This window comes from Pseudopodoces humilis, chromosome 2 (assembly GCF_049639895.1).
Source record: "Pseudopodoces humilis isolate 2021_Gansu_Grassland_sample_001 chromosome 2, ASM4963989v1, whole genome shotgun sequence".
Taxonomy (NCBI): Eukaryota; Metazoa; Chordata; class Aves; order Passeriformes; family Paridae; genus Pseudopodoces; species Pseudopodoces humilis.
The window spans coordinates 69,407,988-69,431,417 of NC_142201.1; the positions used below are offsets into that span (position 1 = coordinate 69,407,988).

The 23,430-nt window shown below is 39.7% G+C and overlaps 1 protein-coding gene across 3 annotated transcripts in view; it reads left to right on the forward strand.

Annotated features, from left to right (window-relative positions):
* Positions 1–23,430, forward strand: part of ATP8A2 (ATPase phospholipid transporting 8A2) — a 315,299-nt gene that overhangs the window by 76,884 nt on the left and 214,985 nt on the right. For all 3 annotated transcript variants that reach the window (XM_005516272.3, XM_088050971.1, XM_088050972.1), the window contains 8 exons: positions 1,227–1,332; positions 2,639–2,721; positions 4,388–4,437; positions 6,503–6,572; positions 8,257–8,341; positions 9,516–9,655; positions 12,924–13,062; positions 19,319–19,383. In XM_005516272.3, the coding sequence (XP_005516329.3) occupies positions 1,227–1,332; positions 2,639–2,721; positions 4,388–4,437; positions 6,503–6,572; positions 8,257–8,341; positions 9,516–9,655; positions 12,924–13,062; positions 19,319–19,383 (738 nt within the window). The remainder of the gene's footprint in view (positions 1–1,226; positions 1,333–2,638; positions 2,722–4,387; positions 4,438–6,502; positions 6,573–8,256; positions 8,342–9,515; positions 9,656–12,923; positions 13,063–19,318; positions 19,384–23,430) is intronic.

A 23,430-nucleotide genomic window follows, 5' to 3' on the forward strand; every position in this document is an offset into this window, starting at 1 on the left:
CATGAAGTAAAACAAGAATATAGAGTTTGGATCTTCAGTCTTTTTATTATATTACTTTTTGATATGCTTACTTTGTTTACATGCATTGCCACAGTGTTTGCCAGCTGACATGATTTTGTGGCTTTCTTAGCAGCTTAGTTTACTTCCTACTAATTAAACTTTCATATTGCCAGTGCATAAGCTGTGCCAGTGAAAGCTTTGGACCCTAGGTGATATTTTTATATGCAGAAATTCTTTGAGAGTTTGCAAAGTCAAGTAGGGCTTTCTGCAAAGGTAGAACTCCTAAGTTCATGTCTGAGTCACGGAGAAAACAGCTGATGTGATGCAAGACAGTGATGCTGCCACCTGGGTATGTTAGGGATATAGCAGAGGTGGTGAAGGAGAACCATGTGTTCACTTCAGCTGTTTCAGCCAAGCATCTGAAAGATCTGTGTGAATTGTGGATGAAGTTCGTAGGCCAGGTTGTGAGCTGGGCATCTGAGTGCTCTTCCTGACTGCTATGAGACTATAAATGTTTGCCGGAGGCAGGGAAGAATATGAGTGACTTAATTTCACATCACTAAAGGCTGCAGTTGCTACAGTTGGCTGATTAGAGGCCTGTGGTTTAATTGCCAGCTTTGCTGAGTTGCAGACCTGGTGTCTGTTTAAGCAGTTTGGAGCAGTGGTTTATGTTGCATGTTCTTGTGATGCTGAATGTGTAGGGACAATTGATTAATTTCATGCTTGACTGGGTGCTATATTCTTTTGGAAGGACACATGATGTGGCTTTCTACTGGCTGTTCAACTGCTCTCAGCTCTGGATGTTCATCACTAAGGGTGCAGTTGCAGCAAGTTTAATTCTGGTGTGGTTGCTGTCAATCTGCTGGAAGCTGCCATTAGTAGTATCTCCTGTTGCTAGATTGTCACCATCTTGTGGCAGATGTCTTTGCCTATATGAATCTTGGGGTGCTAAAGAATTAATGCTTTTATGTTTGGGGGGTGAGGGAATAATCAGTCTTCTCAGCTCTCTGCAACTTGAATGAGAATCAATAGCTCTGTAGTTCATCAGCACTGGCCCTGAACTGTGCTGTCTTGGTGTTCTGAGGTCAAAACAACTGCTGTAAAGAGAACTGAATATGCTTTGGGTGGTTTTTTTTTTAATCTGTGGTATATAAGAGATCATCTCAGTTTAGTGTTCCTCAGTCTGTGTGCAGTGCTAAACCTCAGTCTGCTGGTGTCCTGTCTAGCCCACAGCTGTGCATATACAGGAGTTCCTCACGCTGCTGGCCGTGTGTCATACTGTTGTTCCTGAGAGACAAGGAAATACAATAATCTACCAGGCCTCCTCTCCAGGTTGGTTGTTGATTTCTTTTTTGGGAGGGAAGGGAATGAGTTGAAGGAGTAGAAGTAAATGGAAGGAAGGTCCATAAACTTCTAGGGCGTTTCAAACGTCATTGATTTTGAACGCAAAATGTCCCCCACAATGCTAGCAGTAGATCTGGCATCTTCTGTAATCAGTACACAGTTTTTGAATACGTCCTACTAACCACATAGTCCATGATGTTTCTTTAGAGATAGGCTGGGCTTAGGATCCCTTCTGTGCTTGTGAGACCATCTCCTCTTTCTGCAGGGGTGAAAATAAGACTGAGTGTGTAGGAGGTAATGATTTGTTTCTGCACGAGCAATTTATTTATTGGCATGACTACAGACTGTCTTTCTTCATCTAGTATCTCCTTAGAGCAAGATAGGAAGCCATCAAGTGCCAGTGCATGACACAATACAACCAAAACTTTCAGAATCTTGGTGATATTCAGGCCTGCCCTTCACCCATTTTTTACTTCTTTCAGTTAGCACAGACAGAGCTAGGTGAGGCCAGATTGGGGAATGTTGCTCTCCTTTATCTCTGTTAGTGAAGATCTTTCTAGAATCGCTGTAGGGATGTATTGCATGATGAAGCAGCATCATTTCTTATTTCTGTCTGAATAGATTGTCTGAGAAGTAGGATGAAGACCTCATGTGAGGAAGTTCTGGTCAGTGTGATGAACCATGAGGAGAATAAGGGAGCTGTAGAGACATGAGGGTTACTTGAATTAGGCACCAAATCCACTCCTGCGGTGGTTGTGCTCCATGACACTTGCTCCCTAAGGAGGCTCTGTAATTTTCTATGGGCTCTGATTGCAGCTCTGTTATTTGAGCTCCTAATAATGCTGCCCAGTTCAGTCTCCAGAAAGCAATGCTGTATTTCTATAGTACCTGAATACAGTGTCTTCACAGCAGAAACTGGATTAAATACATACTGTAGGAATTTAAAGATAAGAACTTTGATCTTGTTTTCAGGAGAGATATTTCCCCTTTTCACGTGGAAATGTATGGCACCTCCACAAGAATAGAGTTAAACGCTTTAGTAGTTACAGGATATTTTATGCTGATTGAGTACTAGGTTTGTGTAGTTGATATTGCATGACCTTTGTAGGACTAAAATGTTGAATGTTTTTGTGCAAGGGTGTGCAGAACTACTCTAACATCCCTATGGATGGGAGTACACAGAAAAGGGGATCCTGTTTTGGCAATCTGCCATATTTAAGTATGGTTTTTGGAGGCCTCTTTAACATACCAGGTTAAATTCAAACTTTTTTTGTTTATTTGTTTTTTTTGGCAGATGAAGGAGCATTAGTGAAAGGAGCAAAAAAACTTGGTTATGTCTTCACAGGACGGACTCCCCATTCTGTTATCATTGATGCGGTAAGTGGTGGATGTGCATGGCACAGGCGACCAAGCTCAAGCCGAGCATAAAGGTGTCTTCTCTGGTCCCTGTCAGGGCCCTTCTCCAGGGCCTTTGGGATCCTACATGCAAAGGACTCATGTACACTGAGAAAAGTTGTCTTAATCTATTTGAAGATGCCAAGTCCTTTGCCCCTGTATGTGGCATGGGTGATAGGAAGTTGCAAACTTATGTGGGAAATGACAGCAGTTGTGCCTGAAAGGTATTTCCCTTGTCCAGGAAGCACAGATGGGAACACTCATATTAGAAGGAAATTCATGTGTCTGGGAGGTTTTCTGACCAATATGTTTAATGGCTGTTGTTCTAAATGTTTAATTTCTTTCTCCTGAGTAAGATTTTCAGCAGAAGATCTGCTGACAAGCTGTGTATGCAGGGGTGCATAGTTAATGGATTGCAGTTGACACAGGCAGCCTCAGACTCATGGGGCCACATTCAGACTCAAGTTGCAGTCTAAGCTAAAGTGGCTCCAGATTGACACAGATGCAGCTAGTAGGGTGCTTATTAAGAATAATTAATGTGTTTTTGTCCTTCCTCTCAGGTGTACTTCCTTTCAAATTTCTTGTTACACTGCCAAACTAAGCACTTGAAACATTTCTTGTAGGACTTGTCAAAAACCTTTTACAAATTCTCAAACTGCTTCTTAGTTGAAGGGGAAGAGCTTAGGATGGACAGTGTCATCTAGAGCCATCTAAATGCTTCTCTGCAGGAACAGCCAGGCCTATCTGGCCTAGTTGTATACTCATAATATGAAGCTGAGGTATTGTTAATCTATAGCCAGCAGTGAAAGCTGTCACTCACAGAGATTCCTGTCTCTCCTGATTACCTCTATCAATGGCAGCACATAGAAAATGGTTTGGAGATGTTTTTTAATCTTGGGGATGTTGCTGATTTGATATATGCCTTGGACATGTCTGTACTGCAATTAGATTTTACTGCTGCACTTTCTTTAACTGCATGATACAAATACCACTGGAGTTCTATGACTCTGGGAACTTCTACTGCTCCTTCTATGCATTATACAACTGGAATAGCAGGTGTTTAAAATCTTTCTCCTGCTTTGGGTTGTTCCTTCTCAGCCCCAGCAAAGAGTTGCTGGTGATAACAGGAATTTCTCCTCAGTTAATCTTTTTTTTTTGGCCACGAAAAATATAATTAATATTTTTGTGAATTCAAATGAAAGAAATACTAAGGGAGGTCAGTCAAAGATTATTGTAATAATAAACCTGGAGGGCTTATTTTGGAAAAATGCCTACAGCCTGTAATATGTCTCTTAGTTGGTGGCTGTTGAGAACTAAATATGCAACTTAGCTTTCAGAGCATGCCTAATCAGAAAGGATATTAACTCCTTCTAATGGTACAGCAGTAGTAAATGAAGGATGCCACAGTACAGGATGTTGAATTAAGTTCATTAGATCAGTCTCTGCATCCTTTAACCAGTGGAGGGAGCCATTGCCACATTTATTTACATTTATTACTCTCGAATCTGTGACAGACACCTGATGAGCTCACATGTTTGCACGTCTAAGAATATAATGTGGATTGTATTTATAATATTTATTTATTATTAATAGTAACTATTAATAGTAACCCTTTAATTTTTTTTGGTTTTTGTTTTTTTTTTTTTAGCTGGGGAAAGAGAAAACCTTTGAAATTCTTAATGTGCTGGAGTTTTCCAGGTAAGTTTTCCTCTAATACATGAAATTCAGGGTAATAAGAAAACTCTTCTTACAAACAATGTTATTTAGAGTAAAAAATTACAACTTATATAGTAAAGAAGCAGAACTTCCTTAATTTTTGTCCTGCCCCTTCATCTTATTTCTGATGTACTGTGAATGAGTTGTAAACTGGTGGCTGTTGGCATGTGATCATAAAACTTTCTCCTGCAGCTCTGTTCATTTATTGAGAACTTGCTGGCCTGGAAGCGTCTTGCTGTGACTCATGGATATCCTGATTTGTCACTTGTCTACTTCAAGAACATACTTTGAGATTGCACTTCTATAGTGCTTCTGCAAATTACTTTTTGAGTACATGGAAACTGCACCTGGAAGTGCCTTGTCTTAAGAACCACGCCAGCTATGAAAATATAAACATTGCAAGCACTCCTAATTTGTCAGACTCATTAGGATGGGCCTTGTTTGGGTAGCAAGAAGCTTTGATGAATCAGGCCCCTAAATGACTGGAAATAACAAGGTGCTTTCTCTTTGTCAGTTGATAAAGTTATTTCAGTTTGGATGGTGCTAGTCAGCATTCCTCTTTTTCTCTTGTTTATTTTCTGTTCTTGCTGGGGATTAAAACCTTGAGCTCTTGTTCTCTGCTGTCTTTGAGTTGGCTTGTTGTGTTCTAAAGGACTATATAAAACTAAAGGTAGGGATGATTTTCTTGTGTCCTGACTTACTTTGAAGATTATTCTTGAGTTCTTCCCTCTCTCCAGTCAGAATGCAGCTATTTAAGCTACTTCTGGGAAGTATCTGAAAAGGCACTGGAAGTTTCTTTGAGGGTTTGTGACAAGTTGACCAGCACTCTGGTGTCTGTAGGCAGGAATTTTCTGCTTGCATGCAGCAGAAAAAAGCTGTCTTAGTTCTCCTCTGTGTAGCACCTTCCTGCCTGACCACTGAGGGATTTCCTGTAATTAGTTTTCAAAAAGCACACAGAAGTTTCCCAGTGTCATTAGGATGTTGCTGAAATTCTGGGCACAGGTAACTGCTGTCCTTCTAACCTCTCTTCAGAAAGCCTCAGAGAGGATTTGTTTTGTCTGATGATACATGCCAAGAGCTTACTTTAGTGCACATGAAAAGTTACTACATTTCTCAAAGCAACTTCAAGAGGAGCAGGAAGGTTGCTCTACACTCTGTACATGTTGGGAAAAACATAATGAGGAAGGAGGGTGCTTCCAAGTTGGTCCTTTTGCTGAGGAAAAGATTTATATGAAACCACATGTTCTTAGGGTTCCCTTGATGAGATTTGTTTGCCTCTGCCTCTTGGTAGCTGTGGGATTTTTACAGTGGCTCTTTTGGAGGAGAGTTTGATAAATAAAACATCAAAACTTCTTTAAAAAAAATTATCCTTGCCTGCCTTCCTTTGTTAAATGTTGGTGTACACTATGCTACTCTCTACATTTTTATTTTTTTTTAAGATATGTGCCAAACTTGAGATCCTGTCCTTGCTCAGGGGATCTGACTTACTTCTGCTTAATTCCAACTGTGTAGGTCTGATTAGACCAATATAAAGAATTCATAGAAGCCAAGAACTGGTCTATATTCCTTTCGATGTTTTTACTTTCTTTTGAGTTAGGAAGTTAAATAACTTCCCTTGTCAGTGGATGGTTTTTTCAATATCTCTTATGTCTATAATAAAGACATAATCAGCCTTAATGATTCCATTTCTAGAGTCCCCAAAGCAATTTTGATTGAGGAATAAGGAAAAACTGAGAGAGAATAATGAGAATAAGTGTGACTCCCCTTCTTTCAAGACAATTTTATACTATCTTGCTCTTTTTCAAATTCTTGCTCACATTTGGGCATAAGTCTGGAGTGCTTGCCAATGGGAGACATGAGGCTGAAGCTGGAAATAGGCAATTTAATATATCTCCTTGTGGTCAAGGGTTATGGGATCTTAAGTTACTGCTGCTGTATCCCGTTTAATCTCAGATGCACGAAACACATCTGAGAAAATTCACTGGTTAGAGCAGGAATTACTCTTCACCACTTTGACTAATGAAAGCAAATATTTTTCTTTCAATAGCAACAGGAAGAGAATGTCAGTGATTGTTCGAACTCCGGCAGGACAGCTACGTCTCTACTGCAAAGGGGCTGTAAGTAATTATGCTGCCTAATGGAGAACACTGCCAGTTATTGTTTCAACAGCTGTGGCTGATGCTGACATTTCATGTCTCATACATAATACCTGTTGGCTTTCTGTTTAGGGCCAAGTGATTTAAGAGAGCTGTCATTCCTGCTCTGACTCCTTTTGCAGGCTGGAAGACTGCTATGCTTTGTACTGCCCAGCTGAAATCCTGAAACTAATGGGAGCAGTACCCTTACTTCAGCAAAGTCAGGGCTTCACCCAGCTGTGCAGCAGGAGTTCAGGAGCTGGAGTAAATGCTGTTGTCTGAAATTATAACACTAAAATTTATTCTCAAGTGCTTGGCTCTTGATCTGGCTTTTTTGCATCTCTGCACCTGCTGTTATTTGTCATCATGACTTGCACCATGTTGTGCCTCTGTCTTCACTGACAAGAGCAATAACTTAGCACAGTACAAAGGCTCCAAAACTAGCATTGTCAACAGCCAGAGAGTGGTTCTAATTTCAGTGGAAAACGATGGAGCTGGCTTTTTGCAGCAGGGAAAAACTCCTTCTGACGTCTGTGAGGATCTGGTTTACTTGAATTTGTCATGACGTATAGGTCAGTGTTCACTACTCCATTGCTTCCATTTACCTCCCCTGATTTGATAAAGATGTGCTGGCTTCATGCTGGTGTGGTGAAGTGAATTAAGACTGCTGCCATTGTGTGGTAGTTCACAGTTGTATGCCTAATAGGACCACACAGATTTGCAACTTGCTAGTTCATGCCGTGCCTGAGTTCACATCGTTCTTTGGAGTGTGGCACTGGAAGGGACGGAGAACAGGAGGGTTTGCTGTACAAAATTTCTTGCTGTTTTCTGTATGAGCAGACCTAGATATACTAATGTGCTGCATCTGCCACTCGTGAACTTTAAGTTAACTGACTATTCTGCATTAACTCTTCCATGTTCTGGTAGTTATCCTCTGTCCTGTTGCTTCCATAATAATTAGGTTTGTATGCCTTTCTCTAATCAATGCTAGATGTAAGTCTGTTTATTTAGCTTAAGAGCAGATGTCTGAGTAGGGTTTTTGTATTACATGTGTTTGTAGAACTTGTTCTGATAGTTATAAGTAAAATCCAGAGACTCTAGATATGTAGATGATGCTGTATGTTGATTTCAGCTGTTAGTTGGGCTTTTTCAATGGTTCTTTGATTTACTGATAAAGAATGCTGCTGCAGGAAGAAGGTTGTTTCTGAGAGAATGTTGTGGTGGAAAATGATCACTGTTTCTGCCTTTTGTTTTTTAACATCAACGGGAATCTTTTCTAGAAAGGATTGCAGGAAACTCTACTGCATGGGACTGCAATATATGCTGAATAAGACCAGACATTTGTGTTGTCTGAAAGTCAATATATTGGCTTGGTAATTTGTGGAGAAGTGTTCTGTACTGCCCAGTGATGAGGACCTCTTTATGGAAAGGGGAGGAGGACAGAGTGTGCTTCTGTTCCTATTATTTGAAATGGATGCAGTATCTCTGCCACTGGGTGCAATCCAAATTAATTACTCAGAGTCTCTAAACCCCAAGTATATTGTAAATACAGTTTTGTTTTTGATATTAGCAAGTCCATTCAGGTGGCTTCTCTTGAGCTTGTAAATACACAAATGGCAACTTCATATATAGACTTACTCTGTTGTAATGAATTTGGTTTTAATAGGATAATGTAATTTTTGAGAGGCTTTCAAAAGATTCCCAGTATATGGAACAAACACTGTGCCATCTTGAATACTTCGCAACGGAAGGTAAGAAAAACAGCATGCCATGAGAATTCAGTTTATGAAATTATTTGCAGCATCTCCTGCGTTGTCTAAGCTCGGTGGTGTCAACTAAGATGATGATGATGATTGTGAAGATGAATCAAGATGGGGTGTGTTATCAGCAAATTAACAACTGTAGGTTGATTTCAACTGTAAGGAGGATTTTTTCCGACTTCTGTGTGATTTCAGTAGAGAAGTGGAATTTGGAAGGAAAAGATAGTGTTCTGTATCTCCATGATGAAGGGAAAGGGCATGAGTTGTATTGCCCAGAACAACTCGGTTACTTTGGAGTTGGAGGTGTTTTTACCAGGTGTAGAAGTCGGATGCCAGTGTCTCTGGCTTTACGAAGCAGAGTGTCAACCTGAACATGCTGGGAGGCTTGGTAGATGAGACATCAAAGATGATTTGGGGTGGTCTGTGAGGCCTTTGACTGACTCCGTTCACTGGGAAGCACTGGGCTTTGTTCCTTCTTCTGCTATAGCATAGGATACCTGAGTTACAGTAAAACCATGAACCAGTGTTTTTCTTTCAAAATCTTGAAACATCATTGAGCTTTTAAATTTTTCTTTTTTGCAGACTTCATGTTCCCAGTAATGGAATTTTTGTGTTTTATGATACACACTCCTTTTCTGCTTGATTCGTGATAGAAAAAAAAAATAAATCACGACTTCTGTGTTAATTTTTGTCAGTGGTCCAATAAATTGGTTTTTATACTTCATGGACCCTCTCCACTATATTAACACTCGTTATTACTGTGAGTTACATCGGTACACTGAGGGAAAACACAGGCTCAGAGGAAGCATGTGCAGGGTGCTTGACTAAGTAATATCACAAATCACAATATGTAGCCTGTTCTTTTTAAAAATACATGAAAAGCAAGCTTGCTTTTATACTTAATAAAAAGTTTTTGTCCAATGCTCTCTTGATTTGCACCAACATTAGTGGCCAAAATGAACCAGATTTACATTTACATTTGTGGAAGTCCAAGTGCTTAAAAAAATGTACAGGGAGATTTTGTGGAATCCTGAGTTTAACAGTGTGTGTTAGAAGCTCTGTTGTTCCAGCATGAGGGTTAGAATTTAGCATTTGTTGCATATGAATTATTTGATAATACTCAATGTAATTTTACTGTGGGTAATGGCTGTCTTCTGTTTTGCAGGTCTGAGGACGCTGTGCATTGCTTATGCTGATCTGTCAGAGAAGTCTTACAGAGAGTGGTTGAATGTCTACAATGAATCCAGTACGGTTCTGAAAGACAGAACTCAGAAGCTAGAGGAGTGCTATGAGATCATTGAAAAGGTAAAACATACTTTTTTGATGATCTGATAAAGATTCCCTTATATGTGTATTTTCCAGTGGAATTTGGACTTCATACAATGAAATAAACTGTTAATTTCATAGATGGGGAAACTGAAAAGGTGTTCTCAGATGGTAACCTTTTCAGTCAACAGTTTTAATCTGTGAATTTGAGATCAATTTACGGATAAAAAAGTAGTTTCTACTTAAAACACCTTTTCTCGCAGTTCTTTTATCTTTGTGTTTTTATGTTAGGTTGTTGTGACTTGATAAAGATAATATATGTAAATTACTGTGTTGAACGAAGTTCCCATGTTGTAGGGTATGAAGAGATTAATTCCTTTTCATGCAGCAGTCAACTGTTACTGAAGGTTGTTGTAGGCAAGATGTAGGGGTCACCAAAAGCTGTAGGAGCATGGGTTAAAAAAAGATGAAAACCTGCACTCCATGCAAATTCTTAATTTCAGAAGGGGAAAACAGGTGCCAGAGAACCTGTTTTAAACGCTGAACCTACAGTGAATGAAATGTTAAAATATCAGCGCTAGGGGCCAGTGTTTCTCTGAGCCTTGTTGGTCTTGCTGCTTTCGGAAGTGCTGGTGGTTGCACTCCTCACCTGCACAGATTCATGCTCTTCCCTCTTAACCCAGGTATTTAATTTCATTTAGTGGTTTCTTTAAAGCATGTTTTGAACTTCAATATCTTTTTTAATTAATATTAAAATACTGCTTAGGTTCTGGAGCACTTTGTTTATTGAAGTTACTTGGGGTAAATCATAGATTTATAGAATGGCCTGGTTTGGAAGGGACCGTAAAGATCCAATCCTCCATGTCCCGTGGCGAGAGACACCTTTCACTAGGCCAGGCTGCTAGAGCTCCATCCAACCTGGCCTTGATGACTTCCAGGGAAGAGGCATCCACAAAGAGGTCAAGACTAGGATAGGAGTTAACTTTCAGAGGGTAAAAGAAAAGCTCCAAGAACTCTTTCAGTAACAGCTGAAGATTTGGTCTTCCTTTTCCAAGTCATGCTTGAAATGGTCTTTTGTGTTGATAGTGTGTCAGTAACAGTGTGGTTATCTCATTCTTGGTATTGAGGGTTGGGGTAGGTCCTTTCGGCTTTCTGCTTCTTGCACTCATACTTTTCTGTTGTCACCAAGGTGAAAAATCGACATTGGTTTTGCTGTACTTTAAAATGTGTTCTCAAGCTTTAGATCATTTTTGGTCATCTACTTTCTGCCTTTTTCACAATTTAGTATCTTGTTTAAGAAAAAAGGGAACCCATGAGTGGGTTGTAGAATTGGAGTTAGGAACTATCCACTGTATATCTTGCTGTTAACATTTGCTTGCTGGTCATGCCAAGAAGCAGGCCTTACAGATAAACTGGCATTTGGCTGTAGCACAAAATATAATGTATTTTAACAGGCTGGGTTTTTTTCATCTAAGGGCTCAAATGAGACCAAGCGAACTACTTTTTCAGTCTGAGTGCTGAGATTGCTGGATCACAGTACAGGTGAATGTGTGGAGACAAACTTGAACTGACTTCCTTCCACAGCCATAAGCATATGAGGCTCAGAAGGCTTCAGCAGGTGCAGTGGTAACTCCCCTGCTCAGGTAGCTCAGCCATGCTGATCCCTGTGCTGTCATGTGTGACTTCTTAACAAGTGATTTTTGGTAAAAGAAGACTGTCTGCAATTGCACACTTGGATTATGTTTGTAACCTTCAAATGCTGCTGGCATCAGCAGAGCTGATGTTTCACTGAGAGGCTGTAGAGTGCTAAAGCACAGGGACTTGCACAAGTAGGTTCTGCTACATTTGTCTGCTGAATCTCATAGCAAAAATCAAGTTCTGTCAAGAGCTGTGACTAATGCCAGCTTACACATTGTATGGAGATTTTCCCTTCTGTTCTTTAGGCATGCTTAGATGCATACATGTGAGAGCTGTTTTGAATGCCCTCTCCATGGAATCATGATAAGGTTTGTGTTGGAAGGGGCCCTTCAAGATCATATAGTTGTACCCCCACCCCCAACTATGGCCTTTCACTAGACCATGATGCTCAGATCTCTGTCCAGCCTGGCCTGGAACACTTCTAGGGATGGATCCACCACTTCTGTGGGCAAACCTGTTCCAGTGTCTCACCACTCTCATTATGAAACAGTCACTTCTTTATGCCTGGACTCAATATACCCTCTTTCAGTTTAAAACCATCCCCTCCTGTCCCACCACTGCTGGCCTTGGTGAACAGTCTTTATTCATTTTTCTTATAAGCCCACTTTTTATATAGAAAGGCCACAGTAAGATCATGCTGAAGCCTCATCATTCCCAGGCTGAACAACAGCAACTTGCCTTATTACTTCTGTTCATTTGTCTTCATTTCTGTTAAATAATTTTAGTTCCTGCAAAGAACAGAATATAGTGCCTTTTTCTCTGCAATTTCTGAAATGATACAGTATGCGTAAACTTACTTCAATCTGTTTTAAGTTGAACATATGTAAGGAATCATTAAAAAATGCTTTTAGAGATAAATTCTGAGTGGACTGTATCTTTTGACAAGGTTTTTAGCTGTTTTTTTGCCTGTTTTTTTTTTTGTTTTTTCTTTTTGTTTTTTTTTTTTACTGTAATATAGCCAAATCTCCTCAAGCAATTATTGTAGAATTGCCTGAGAAGATGACTAACTCTGTAGTATTAAATTCACTGTATGGGACATGTATTTCTGGCAGACATCTGTGTGTTGATTAGAGATACTTGGATTGATTGATGTTCATACCACTTCTATTATACAACTGTAATGATTAGATCCATAAATAGTTGCAATAATTTTTGCTTTGAATGACTGTATCCAGTCTGTATGTACACTTTCTAGGTGGAAATAAGTTTAAATGATGCGATGCCAAATAATTCTTGTTTTGTGAGCTTAAATATACAAACTGACTATTCATCATGTTGCTATGGTGATTAGGGAATGGTCTAGTATATATGGTCACCTATAGGCTAACTTTGGACTAACTATAATGTCAATCAATTATTCTTGAAACGTTGCCATCTTTCTGATGAAAAACACTCTGTTCCATTCCATACCTCTTGAAACGTGAATTGTATGCAGAGGAAGTACAGAAGTAAAATAGCCACACTAGAAATGTACTGTGGAATATATTGCTTGTCATAGTGCACTATTAGCAGTGAGATGTAACATGCTGTCTTAATTCCTTTTTTGAGTATGTTCTAAACAGAGGTTTATCTTAAAAGAATTTGAGGGGTTCTTTTTTTTTTTCCCCAGGATTTGCTGCTTCTTGGAGCTACAGCCATTGAAGACCGCCTGCAAGCAGGTGTTCCAGAAACAATAGCCACACTAATAAAGGCAGAAATTAAGATATGGATTCTGACAGGTGACAAACAGGAAACAGCTCTCAATATAGGTATCCATCATTCTGGTTACTCTGAATTTGTGTGCTAGGTAGCAGGTCACATCCAAGATGTGCTGTGTGGGTTTTGAAATAGAATCAGGCCTGCTGCTTATAGAATGGTTCCTCGGTAGCAGAGCATAGCCTTGGGGAAGAGATTTTGTAGTGAAGTCTTCGCTATGAGTGTCAGGCTATATTCTTTTTTTATAATATTATTGTTTTAAGGCAAAAGGGACCCTTCTGCTCTTGGTCAAATGCAGTTGTAATGGAATGAATATATGTAACTGCTTTCTGATGGTAATAGGAGAACTCTACCAGGCTAATGTTTCAAAAACGGTTTCAGAGCTTTTTTATTTTTTTTCTTTTCTTACTGACTGCCTTTGAATGCAGTTTGGGATACAGTGGGAAATACGATAATGCAAAGCGTGTATAGTTTTACAGCATCTTCCAAACCATGTCTGTGAATGTAGGTGGATTATTCAAGCTTCAACAACTGACCCTGCTGTCCCCTTACAGCACATCTGTTAGTATGTAGTAAAGACTTGGTAAAGGGACATATCCTGATGTAGGCACACCCCATGTCATGCCACACCTCCCAAATGTCCCCTCTTTGGCAACAGAATACCATGATGCTCTTGTGTGCTTTTTGATTGTTTTTCTCCCTATCCCTGGTAAGTCTGCCCAGAGAGGGGAAGACAGAGTTTCACTCTTGTGATTTGACATCTCACCTAAGGTCAGTTAAAATGCATTTTAGTTCTGCTAGGAACAGCCTGAAATGCACCCAGACCTATCTGTACAGTTGTAAATGTAAAAAGCTTAATTGGTTACATTATTCATATAATTAGGGTCAGTATGAGCTCAAAAAGACTGAAGAAATAGCTCCTCTAACACAAGGCAACATATGTTGCTAAGGTTCCACAATTGCACTTAGATTTGCAGATTAGTCTGTTTAGATGTGTAGGTTAAAAGGAACTTTAACAGCATAGGTTGCTTTCTTAAACTCATTCAAGATTCTCTATCAATTATGTTCTGTAAATGAACATAGATTATTTTTGGGAAATTTTGGGCATTTGCCTTTTTTTTGTTTTAGTCTGGTTTGTATTATTTTAATTTTTTTTTCTGTTTTGGTTGACTCAGTGAAATTTCAGAATGTAGTCTGCTTGACTGACTAGAATTTTTGTGTGCTTCTCAAAACCAGATCAAATTTCATGTGTCTTTGTATGTTGAAGGTGGTACCAAGAGGTGAAATAACTTGCTGACCTGATACAGGTGTAGTAGAAATGTAGTGGATGGTCTAAGGAGACAATTTGTTTAAAGGCTGGTTGTCTGGTTTGAATCACAATCTGCAGATTTTCCTTTCTTTAAAAGCAGTAGTTAACTTGAGAAGGGAAACACCATCCTTTGACTAATTAAAAAAATGTAGCTACACATTTTGATGTAAGTAGCTGAAAAAAGTTGATATATTAACCGATAACAGCTACCTTCAACACCAGTAAATGGGCTTATTCTGAAGACTGTGAAGGAGACTCACTTCTAGGTTTCTCTAAATCTGTTGGTTTGTTATTTCTTTTATTATAGCAGCTTGAGAAGAATAACAATCTCACTTAAAACTTTTAAATTATCCCTTAGTTTAAGGTACAGTTTGGTAGTAAAACTCTAACTTAATTTGCTTCACATTCAAGTTGACTTGAAAGAATAAACATTTGGCACCCTTCCAGTTTGTGTGTAACCTAATAAAACTGTAATAAACCTTCAACTGAAAACCCAATCCACGTGTGTACTATATGTTTCAGGTATAAATATGCTGTCTGGGGGGAGTAAAAAGCATTTTCACTTTCTCATTGTTTTTGGAGATTATGCTTATTGACTCTTGCTTGCTGTAAGGACATGCATGTGTATTTGAGCTCATGTGTAAGAGCATTTCAGCTCTTGGCAGCTCTGTCAAGGAGCTGGAGTATTTTGTTCTTCCAGCTTCCTCTTGATTCTTTGGTTTTCAGAATTTGCATGTCTTTGTCTCTGGATGATGTTCTTGACCTCTCTGGAGAGTAATGGTTGACCTTCCTGGGATGGCTGTAAGCCTTTCACTCAGCCATGTGTTAGTCAATAGTTCTGCAAGTGAGGAGAGTGTTCATGATAAGCTTTAATACTGATCAATCATTTTAACTCTACCTCTTGAAAAGGAGGCTTCCAGGTTCAGAAGCATCTTTAAGCATGGCCTGCAAAGAACTGTAGAGCACTTAACTTGCAGCTTCATCCTTCTCTTCAACAGTCTGCAGACTCTGGGTCATCTTTGCCTTTCAGTGAGACAAAAACACCCATGATAGATTTCTATTTGCCACCATCCTGGTGCTTGGGACACTAACAGAACACCAGAACTGCTGTATTTCCAGCCAGTCACTTCCCTGGGAAGAGATTTATTTTCTGGGAATGGGCATATAGTGTTTACTCAAGTGTGTCCTTCCCTGAACCATGAATCAGTCCCTGAAGTTGAGCTGAATGCTGTTACCTAGGATGTGCATAGATAGCTGCAAGCACTGCCTTACAGTTGTTTGGGTTTGAGGTTGGAAGGGACCTTTTGAAGATACAGTCCTTCTGCTCTCTCCCTGACAGAGACATCTTTCATAAATCAGGTTGCTTAAAGCTCCATTCAGCCTGACCTTGAACACTTCCAGAGATGGAGCATCCATAACTTCTCTGGGCAACCTGTTCCAGTCTTGCTACCCCCATCATAGTAAATGTCTTCCTTATGTCTAGTCTAAACCTACCATCTTCCAGTTTGAAATGACTGGCCTTTGACCAGCCACTACAGGCCTTGGTAAAAAGTCTAAGTCTTTGTTGTGATTCCTTTTTATGTATTGAAAGGTCCCTCCAGAACCAACTCTTCTTCTGCTTAAACAACCCCAAGTCTCATCCTGTTTTCATAGGAGAGCTGTGCCAGCCCTCTGATTGTGACCTCCTTCTGTACTCACTCTAACAGGTTCACATCTATCTCATGCTGGGCCTCCAGGGCTCGGTAGAGTACTCCAGGTAGAGTCTCATATTCAATTTTTCATCACTTAGGTACTTCTCAGTAGGGCTGCTTTCAGTCTGTTCATACCTCATTCTGTCCTGATAGATATTTGTGAGTGCTGCAGTACTGGTGCAGGACCTTGCACTTGGCCCTGTGGAATTCGACTAGGTTCTCACAGACTTATTCCTCAAGTGGGTCAAAGTCCCTCTGGGTGGCATCACTTCTCTCCAGTGTTATTTAGGTCCACTGTTCAGCTTCATGTTTTCTCAAGGCTTGATGAGGTGTAGTTGGTCCCTCTTTCCCTGGTGAAGATACTGAAGGACCAGTCTCAGGGCTGGCCTGAGGGATGCTGCTCATCCCTGGTTTTCCTTTGAGTGCCGAGCCATTGACTGTCACTCTATGGATGCAGGCATCCAGCCGATTCCTTACCCATCTAACAGTACATCCATCAGACCCCTAGCTTTCCAGTTCAGACATAAGAACACTTCTTGGTGAACTGTGCTTTATTTCAGTTCAGGAGACAAGCCATGCCAGCGCACTTGCCTGTATCCCTATGCAAAATTTGAACAGGGCGTTTGTGCCCTCTCTAAACACAGAGGGTAATCATCCTGCCCTCAGATGCTGGATTCTGTATGCCTGCAGTATGGATGTGCCTGTGGGCTATCATCTTGAACTCTGGTTCAAGCAGTCTTTCTCCCAGGACACTTAAAGGAAAATAAGTCCCAGAAGTACCTAATTCATCTGCTTCATGGACTTTTAGTCAGACTTTTAAACTAAAGAGCTAGATATCAACTTACAGGTGTGGGTTGACATTTTATACCTCGCTTTGAACCAGCAGTTGATCTTATTTTACTCAGAAGCATTGACAAAAATACTTATCTTAGAGTGCATTTTTGCTTGCTGTGTTAGTGTTGCCAGTAATAACTATTACAAAACTATTATAAAGCTTTAAAGTATTACTAGAAATGTCTAAAGTTACTACTTGTACTCCTACAGTTGCCAGCTACTTTGCTTTATAGTAGGGCTAGATTTTAACATCATCTTAGTTCTGAAATTTAACATAATGTTCAGATCTCCTATAAACCCTTGTTAGGCTTGACTTACATTCTCCTATTCCAGTCTTGATCTTTCTGTTTAAAGTGATGGCAAGATGCAAAATAGCTTCAGTTGCAGGATAAGTTCTTCTGTGTCCATAATTTCCAAGATGCACAGCAGAGTAACTGTTTTCCACAAGAATCTTTTTTCTTCCAGCTGGACTTCTAGAATGGCATCTTGCTCATTTTGGAAGAGGTAAAATGAAGCAGCAAGCAGTGGTTTAGAAATTACAGCTCACTATTGCAGCTGCTGTTCTAATCAAATGCTACTAGAAAATCCTTTTGAATTAGTTACGCTGAATTTGTAACAGCCTACTGCACAAGACTGTTGGTTTAGCCTAGAGAAAGAATAAACCTGTTATGGAGGGAAGTACTTAAGTTCATAATATTCTCTTTTTCTCAATAAAAATAAGGAAGTTTTTTTTTTAGCCTGGAACTAACTTTTAAAAATGGCAAACTGACTTGAGAAAAAAGTCAGTGTTTTGTCTGTAACTGTTGCAGGCTTGCTGCTCAGTTCTGTACTACCACCTAAGATTTGATCACAGGCAGAATCAGAGGCTGTCTGCAAAGCTTTCATGTTGTAGGCTGCACGTCATTAGAACATATTTCATCCTTTTCCCAACAGGTGTTAGTTCAGTGTCATTCTGTATTGTTGTCTGAAGCAGAAATTAAACTTAGGCTCATTAGCATGTATTTGCAAGGTTGCATTTGATATTGATAGCCTACACAGCTGTGAAAATGGAGGAGAAACTGAACTTCTGCAGGTAATCAGACCTGCTGCCTGAGAGTGCCTGGCTATGATACAAGCATGTCTTCCACAAAGGAAGAAGAGGGATTTACTTTCTTGACAGAAGTCACGCATGCAGACATGTTAACCCTGGATTACACCTACAAAACTAGCCCAATTATAAAAACTCTGTAGCCTGAGGAAATGATTTGCATTGCAATTGATGACCCAGTATGGCCTTTCTAAGGAAGCAAGAATCCCACAGATGATTTCATGCCTCAGTTGTTCTCTTGCTGATGTAAGATATGGAAAGAGGCACTTCATCTTTTTACAGTGACTGTGGTGTTCAGCTTTTGAATCTATCAGCCTTGCAGTGGTTCTTCACTGGGACATTACTCTTATACTGCAATACCCTCCAGTCTCCATTTCAGAAAAGACACTTCCCAAGACCCCATTTTATTTGATAGCAATTTATTAAACTGCTGTAGTTAATTTCTCTTAAAAAAATTAGAAATTGTATTGTATTTCCTTTTCCCATGTAATTCAGATGAGCAATAAAAGGTGCTTCAAATAAATTAATTCTCTGTTATTTTATGAAGCTGACATCACTATGCCAATCCCAAGTGAACTTGCATGAGCTTTTAGGATAATGTAGTGGAGTCAGTCTGATGCATTTATCTCTTGCTGTTAATAGGAGCATAATTAACCTGTTTATTCTGCAAATGATTAAACTTTTATAAAAATAAGAGATTTTTTTCTGTCTTGAGAGATTTTGTCTTGAATTTTGGTGTCCTAGGAAACGTACAGAATTGCCTTCTGGGTGCTCTCATTCTTTCATGTCCCAGCCCCACACTAAGAATAATCTAGTCCAATTATCTTGTGTCCATAGGAGTTGGTAGGGGCTCTGAGTGTCATCGATCTATACTTCTTGATGAAGCTCAGAACCTTCCACACTGAACACTCAGGAGTAAAAAATGCTCATGTGAGCTTTGTGTGGGCTAAGGGAACTGAGTAGCATTGACTGAAAACATGTGTGCACTTGAAGTGATCTGGCATAGATGCAACTGTGCCTTCAGATCTGTTCCTGTCATGTGCTGAAGGCAAACCTGCCTTCCTGTAGAATTTAAAAAAAATAAAATTGATGCAGGGCTATAGGCTGTATTTACTGCTTGCAGTTCACACAGTGTTTTCTTTAATTAAAACACTGCAAGTGATGTATTTGAAAATGCTATCAGAATGCAGCCTGTGTCTCAAATCTGTCATATTGGAGTGTGTCCTATACACCAATGTTTCCAGCAGTCTGCCTGATAGGAGTAACTGCTCAAAAAATAAATTGTCATTTGACCTATTGGTGCTTATTTTAAGGTTGAGCTTGAACCTTAGGTAGTCCTCCAAAAAGTAAGTCCTTGTGTTTTATTGTCTTTTTTTTCCCCCTTGCAGGGTACTCTTGCAGACTCATTTCACAGAGTATGTCTCTCATCCTGGTCAATGAAGATTCACTAGATGTAAGTAAGCAAATTCTGATGTAATTCTTGACGGAAGGAGGTGTTGCTAACAAGATGGAAAGTTGTCAAGCTTTCACACTGAATTTCCTTTCCTTATCCTTAGAGGTAGCAGGATAAACAGTTCATGCTGAAACACAGGTGTATTGTGTAAAGCATACTCCAGAGGTCTTCAGTCACAAACTCTACAAATCAAACCGAGGTCTCTGAATGAGCAACTTCTTAGGTCTGTGGGTTTGATTCTGCTGCAAACTGGAAAAATCTGCAGTATGCCATCAGGAATATAGTTGAGTTTTAAGGTATAGATATAGGAATAACGTTTGAAGAAAACCTGCTTTTTGTTTCTTTGCATCTTCAGTATTAACAGCTCTAGCCACACCTGCATTGTGAGTTTGTCTATGTACAGTAGCTTTTGAGACCTAAAATCAAAAGTGTTCTGCCATGGTTGCATGTTCCTCATAAATATGCCAAAATTAAATAGAAAAATCATATATTTGTACAATGAATCGTCCCAGGAGATATCTTTCCGTTTTGTGTGCTTCAGTGTACATATCAGTATTAAATATCACTTCAATATCTGATTTCTATTAGAGATATTTGTAGGACAGATGAAAGTACTTTTAATAGGCAACATCTGACATTTGCATTTAGAATTGGCAGTTTGACTGGATGGGAGATGCAAAGCCTGTGGAGTACCAGAGGAGTTAGTGGATGTCTGCAAAACTGGTTGAAGAGGGTAATACTACTGTGGCAAAAGTATCACCGGCTGTTATTTTCCAGATGCCTTGATGTGATTCCAATAACTTTGTGTGTAGAAAACTTTGCTTATAGAATCCAGCTATAAATGGCATTGGAAATTTGTCAGTAAACATGAAAACTAGTGGAAGCTTTCAGAACATGACCTTACACCCCCAGCGTGTTTGCCAATGACAGCAAGGCTGTGGGGTGCAGTTGGCACACTGGAGGGAAAGGATGCAGTCCAGAGGGATTTGGACAGGCTTGAGAAGTGGGCCTGTGGGAGCTTCATGAAGTTCAACAAGGCCAAGTGCAAGGTGCTGAATGTGGGTTGGGGCAGTCTCAGGCACAAGTCCAGGCTGGAAGGAGAATGGATTGAGAGCAGCCCTGAGGGAAAAGAGTTGGGGCTGTTTGGACAAAAAGCTCCATATGACCCAGCAAAGTGCACTCACAGCCTAGAAAGCCAAAGGCATCCTGGGCTGCATCCAAAGAATCACAGCCAGCAGGTCGAGGGAGATGGTTCTCCCCCTCTACTTTGCTCTTGTGAGACTTGACCTGGAGTGCTGTGTTCAGCTCTGGGGCTTCCAACACAAGAAACAAGTGGACCTCTTGGAATGAGTCCAGAGGAGGGGCCACTAAGTTGACCAGAGGTTTGAAGCACCTCTGCTAAGAGGACAGGCTGAGAGATTTGGGGCTGTTAACTTGAAGAAGAGAAGAGTTTGGAGAGACCTTTATGGCACCTTGCAGTATCCAAAGGAGACCTACAAGGGAGCTGGAGAGGGACTGTTTACGAGGCCATGTAATGATTGGACAAGGGGGAATGGCCTTAAGGTGAAAGAGGGCAGGTTTAGATTAGATGTTAGGAAGGAATTCTTTACTGTGAGGATGGTGAGACACTGGAACAAGTTGCCTAGAGATACAGTGGACTCCCTGTCCCTGGAGGTGTTCGAGACTAGGCTGGATGGGGCTTTGAGAGCAACCTGGGGAAGTGGAAGTTATCCTTGCCCATGACAGGGGAGGTTGAAGTCAGATTATCTTTAAGGTCCGTTTCAACTCTAACTTTTCCATGATTCTATGAAAACAAAACAAAAAAAAAAAAAAAAAGGAAATGGAGAACAATGGCATGTCAGATGAGAAAAGAAACCCATTATTGATATATATAGTTGCTGGCTTTTGAAGAAAATGTTATCATATGATGCATCATGAATTTGAAGATCAATGATAGTTTAGCTCAGATAACCTATATTTTTCTAAAACATGAGTACAAACTTATGGAGCTTCTGAACTGGGACATCAAAAATGCTTTGTATTACTCTTTCTTTCCGTCTAAAGTAAATCTATGGATTATCTCCAAAGTACTTTTATTGCCATTTTAAATGTAGAATTGGATTTTATATACATTTGTATATAGAACTTAGGTTTTGTTAATAATTGCCTCTATTTATTTTGTTCTAACATGTCTTTAGGTACTTATTGCCAATTTTTCAGTATGAGATCTCCATAGTAATATTTATTTTGTGCTGCACCTCCAACAAAATTTTTTACTTCTGTTCAAGTGAGCCTAAAATCAAAGGTTCTCATACTGAAATTCTGTAGCATTATATTTAATATATTCCACCTTTGAAATCTATTAATACTAAAAATGAGTTTTTACAAGATCCAAGTTGAGCTTAGAGCTTTTAAAAATTGATACACTTACCCCTTTGTGCAGTCCCTGTGTGACTTTTCCCTCCCACTTCTGCTCCTTGGCATGCAGCAGCAGGTGAGATGCGATCGAACAACTGTCTTTGCTTGGTTTTGAGAGATAAATTTTTTTTTAAATCATGCAGTTCAGAGGAAAAATCAATCATTTCTGTTCTCTTCAGGGAGCTCCTGGGAATAGAAAAGACTAATCCCTAGCTTGATCATCTGAATTCTCGAAACTTAGCATAATAATCTGCAAATGTCTATCCCTTACAGACTCTACCACATGCATACATATACTCACTTGTTTTTTCTTTTCCTAATAAAGCTTTTTGAAATGAGAATATTTTGAGCATGACATTTACTTTGAGTGTAATTCTTGGACTCAGTTTCTGTTTAATTAAATTGGAACGTCATAAAGCCTTAATGTGCAGCTCTTAACCTGGAAAAATTTCTTTCATTGGCATTTTGTAGAATTTTGAGTTGTGAGAGCAGAGAGAAGGGTACCTGAAGAAGGGAAATTGGATGACCAGAGAGCCCCTGACTGGAAAATATCTAATGAGAGAGGCAATATTATAGCCAAGGAATGTTGTGTGTGTTCCTCCCCGTAAATCCCATAGAAAGGAGAGTTGGGAACTGTATCAGTTGCTTATCACGTGGGATTGTATTTGACAGTAGTGGAAGGACAACATGGGAGGGACTCAGTTCTGAAGCAGTGGGGGTAGTATTTTGCTGTAAAGTAATCCTGTTGATGTAAAAGGAGCTACACTGTGAGTGTGTTCCGCAGAGCTGGCATGCCAGGAATGACAGTCCTGGGTTATACACAGGTGTGTGAGTAACAGCAAAGGGATACTCCTGTGTAAGAATGCTCAATGCTGGCGTCTCTTTGTAAGATATGATTAAAAGTGTAAGCAGAAGCTGGCCTTCCTTGCTTTTCCATTTGTTCAGGTGTACCTTTTGCATGCTTCACTGTTGGGATGTACCTGTTAGTGCCACCATGGTATTTTGTAGTGTTCTTGAGAAACAAGCATAGTTTCACAGTGTAACTTGTCATCTGTAGTCAGTATCTAGGCTTCCCAAATAGTCTTAGTATCTGCAGGGAAGCTTTTACATGCAGCAATGTTTTATATTCCAGCAGTGAAGAATGAGGACCTAGAAAACTCAGTTATTTTGTTGTTAGTTTATTTTAGCTATTCTGTGGGGTAGCATTACTGTGAAGGTTCTGTAAGGAAGATGTATTACCTTTGAGAATATTAGATTTACCCAATGACTTTCATGATCTTCATTCTTAATTGGCACATTTCCTTCCCACACTTCTTAAGAGTTAAAAACTTAAGGAGATCTTCAACAGGCATTATTATTCATTGTATTTAAATACTGATACATCTGTAGATCTGGGAATTATGGATCTCTTAAGAAGTAAAGTGCTGACCTGGCTATTGGACTTACCCATATGCTAGAAATAGCAGGTTTTGTTGGGTTATTGTGGAAAATTTTTTCTAATAACCACTGAGAACTCAGACTGTGTAACGGAGAAGGACATGAGCAGAAGGCCATTAAAAATTTGTTTTTCAGCACATTTGTCTTTGAGCAAAGAGCATTGTTCCAGTAGAGTCCTCTGTACTAGACTTC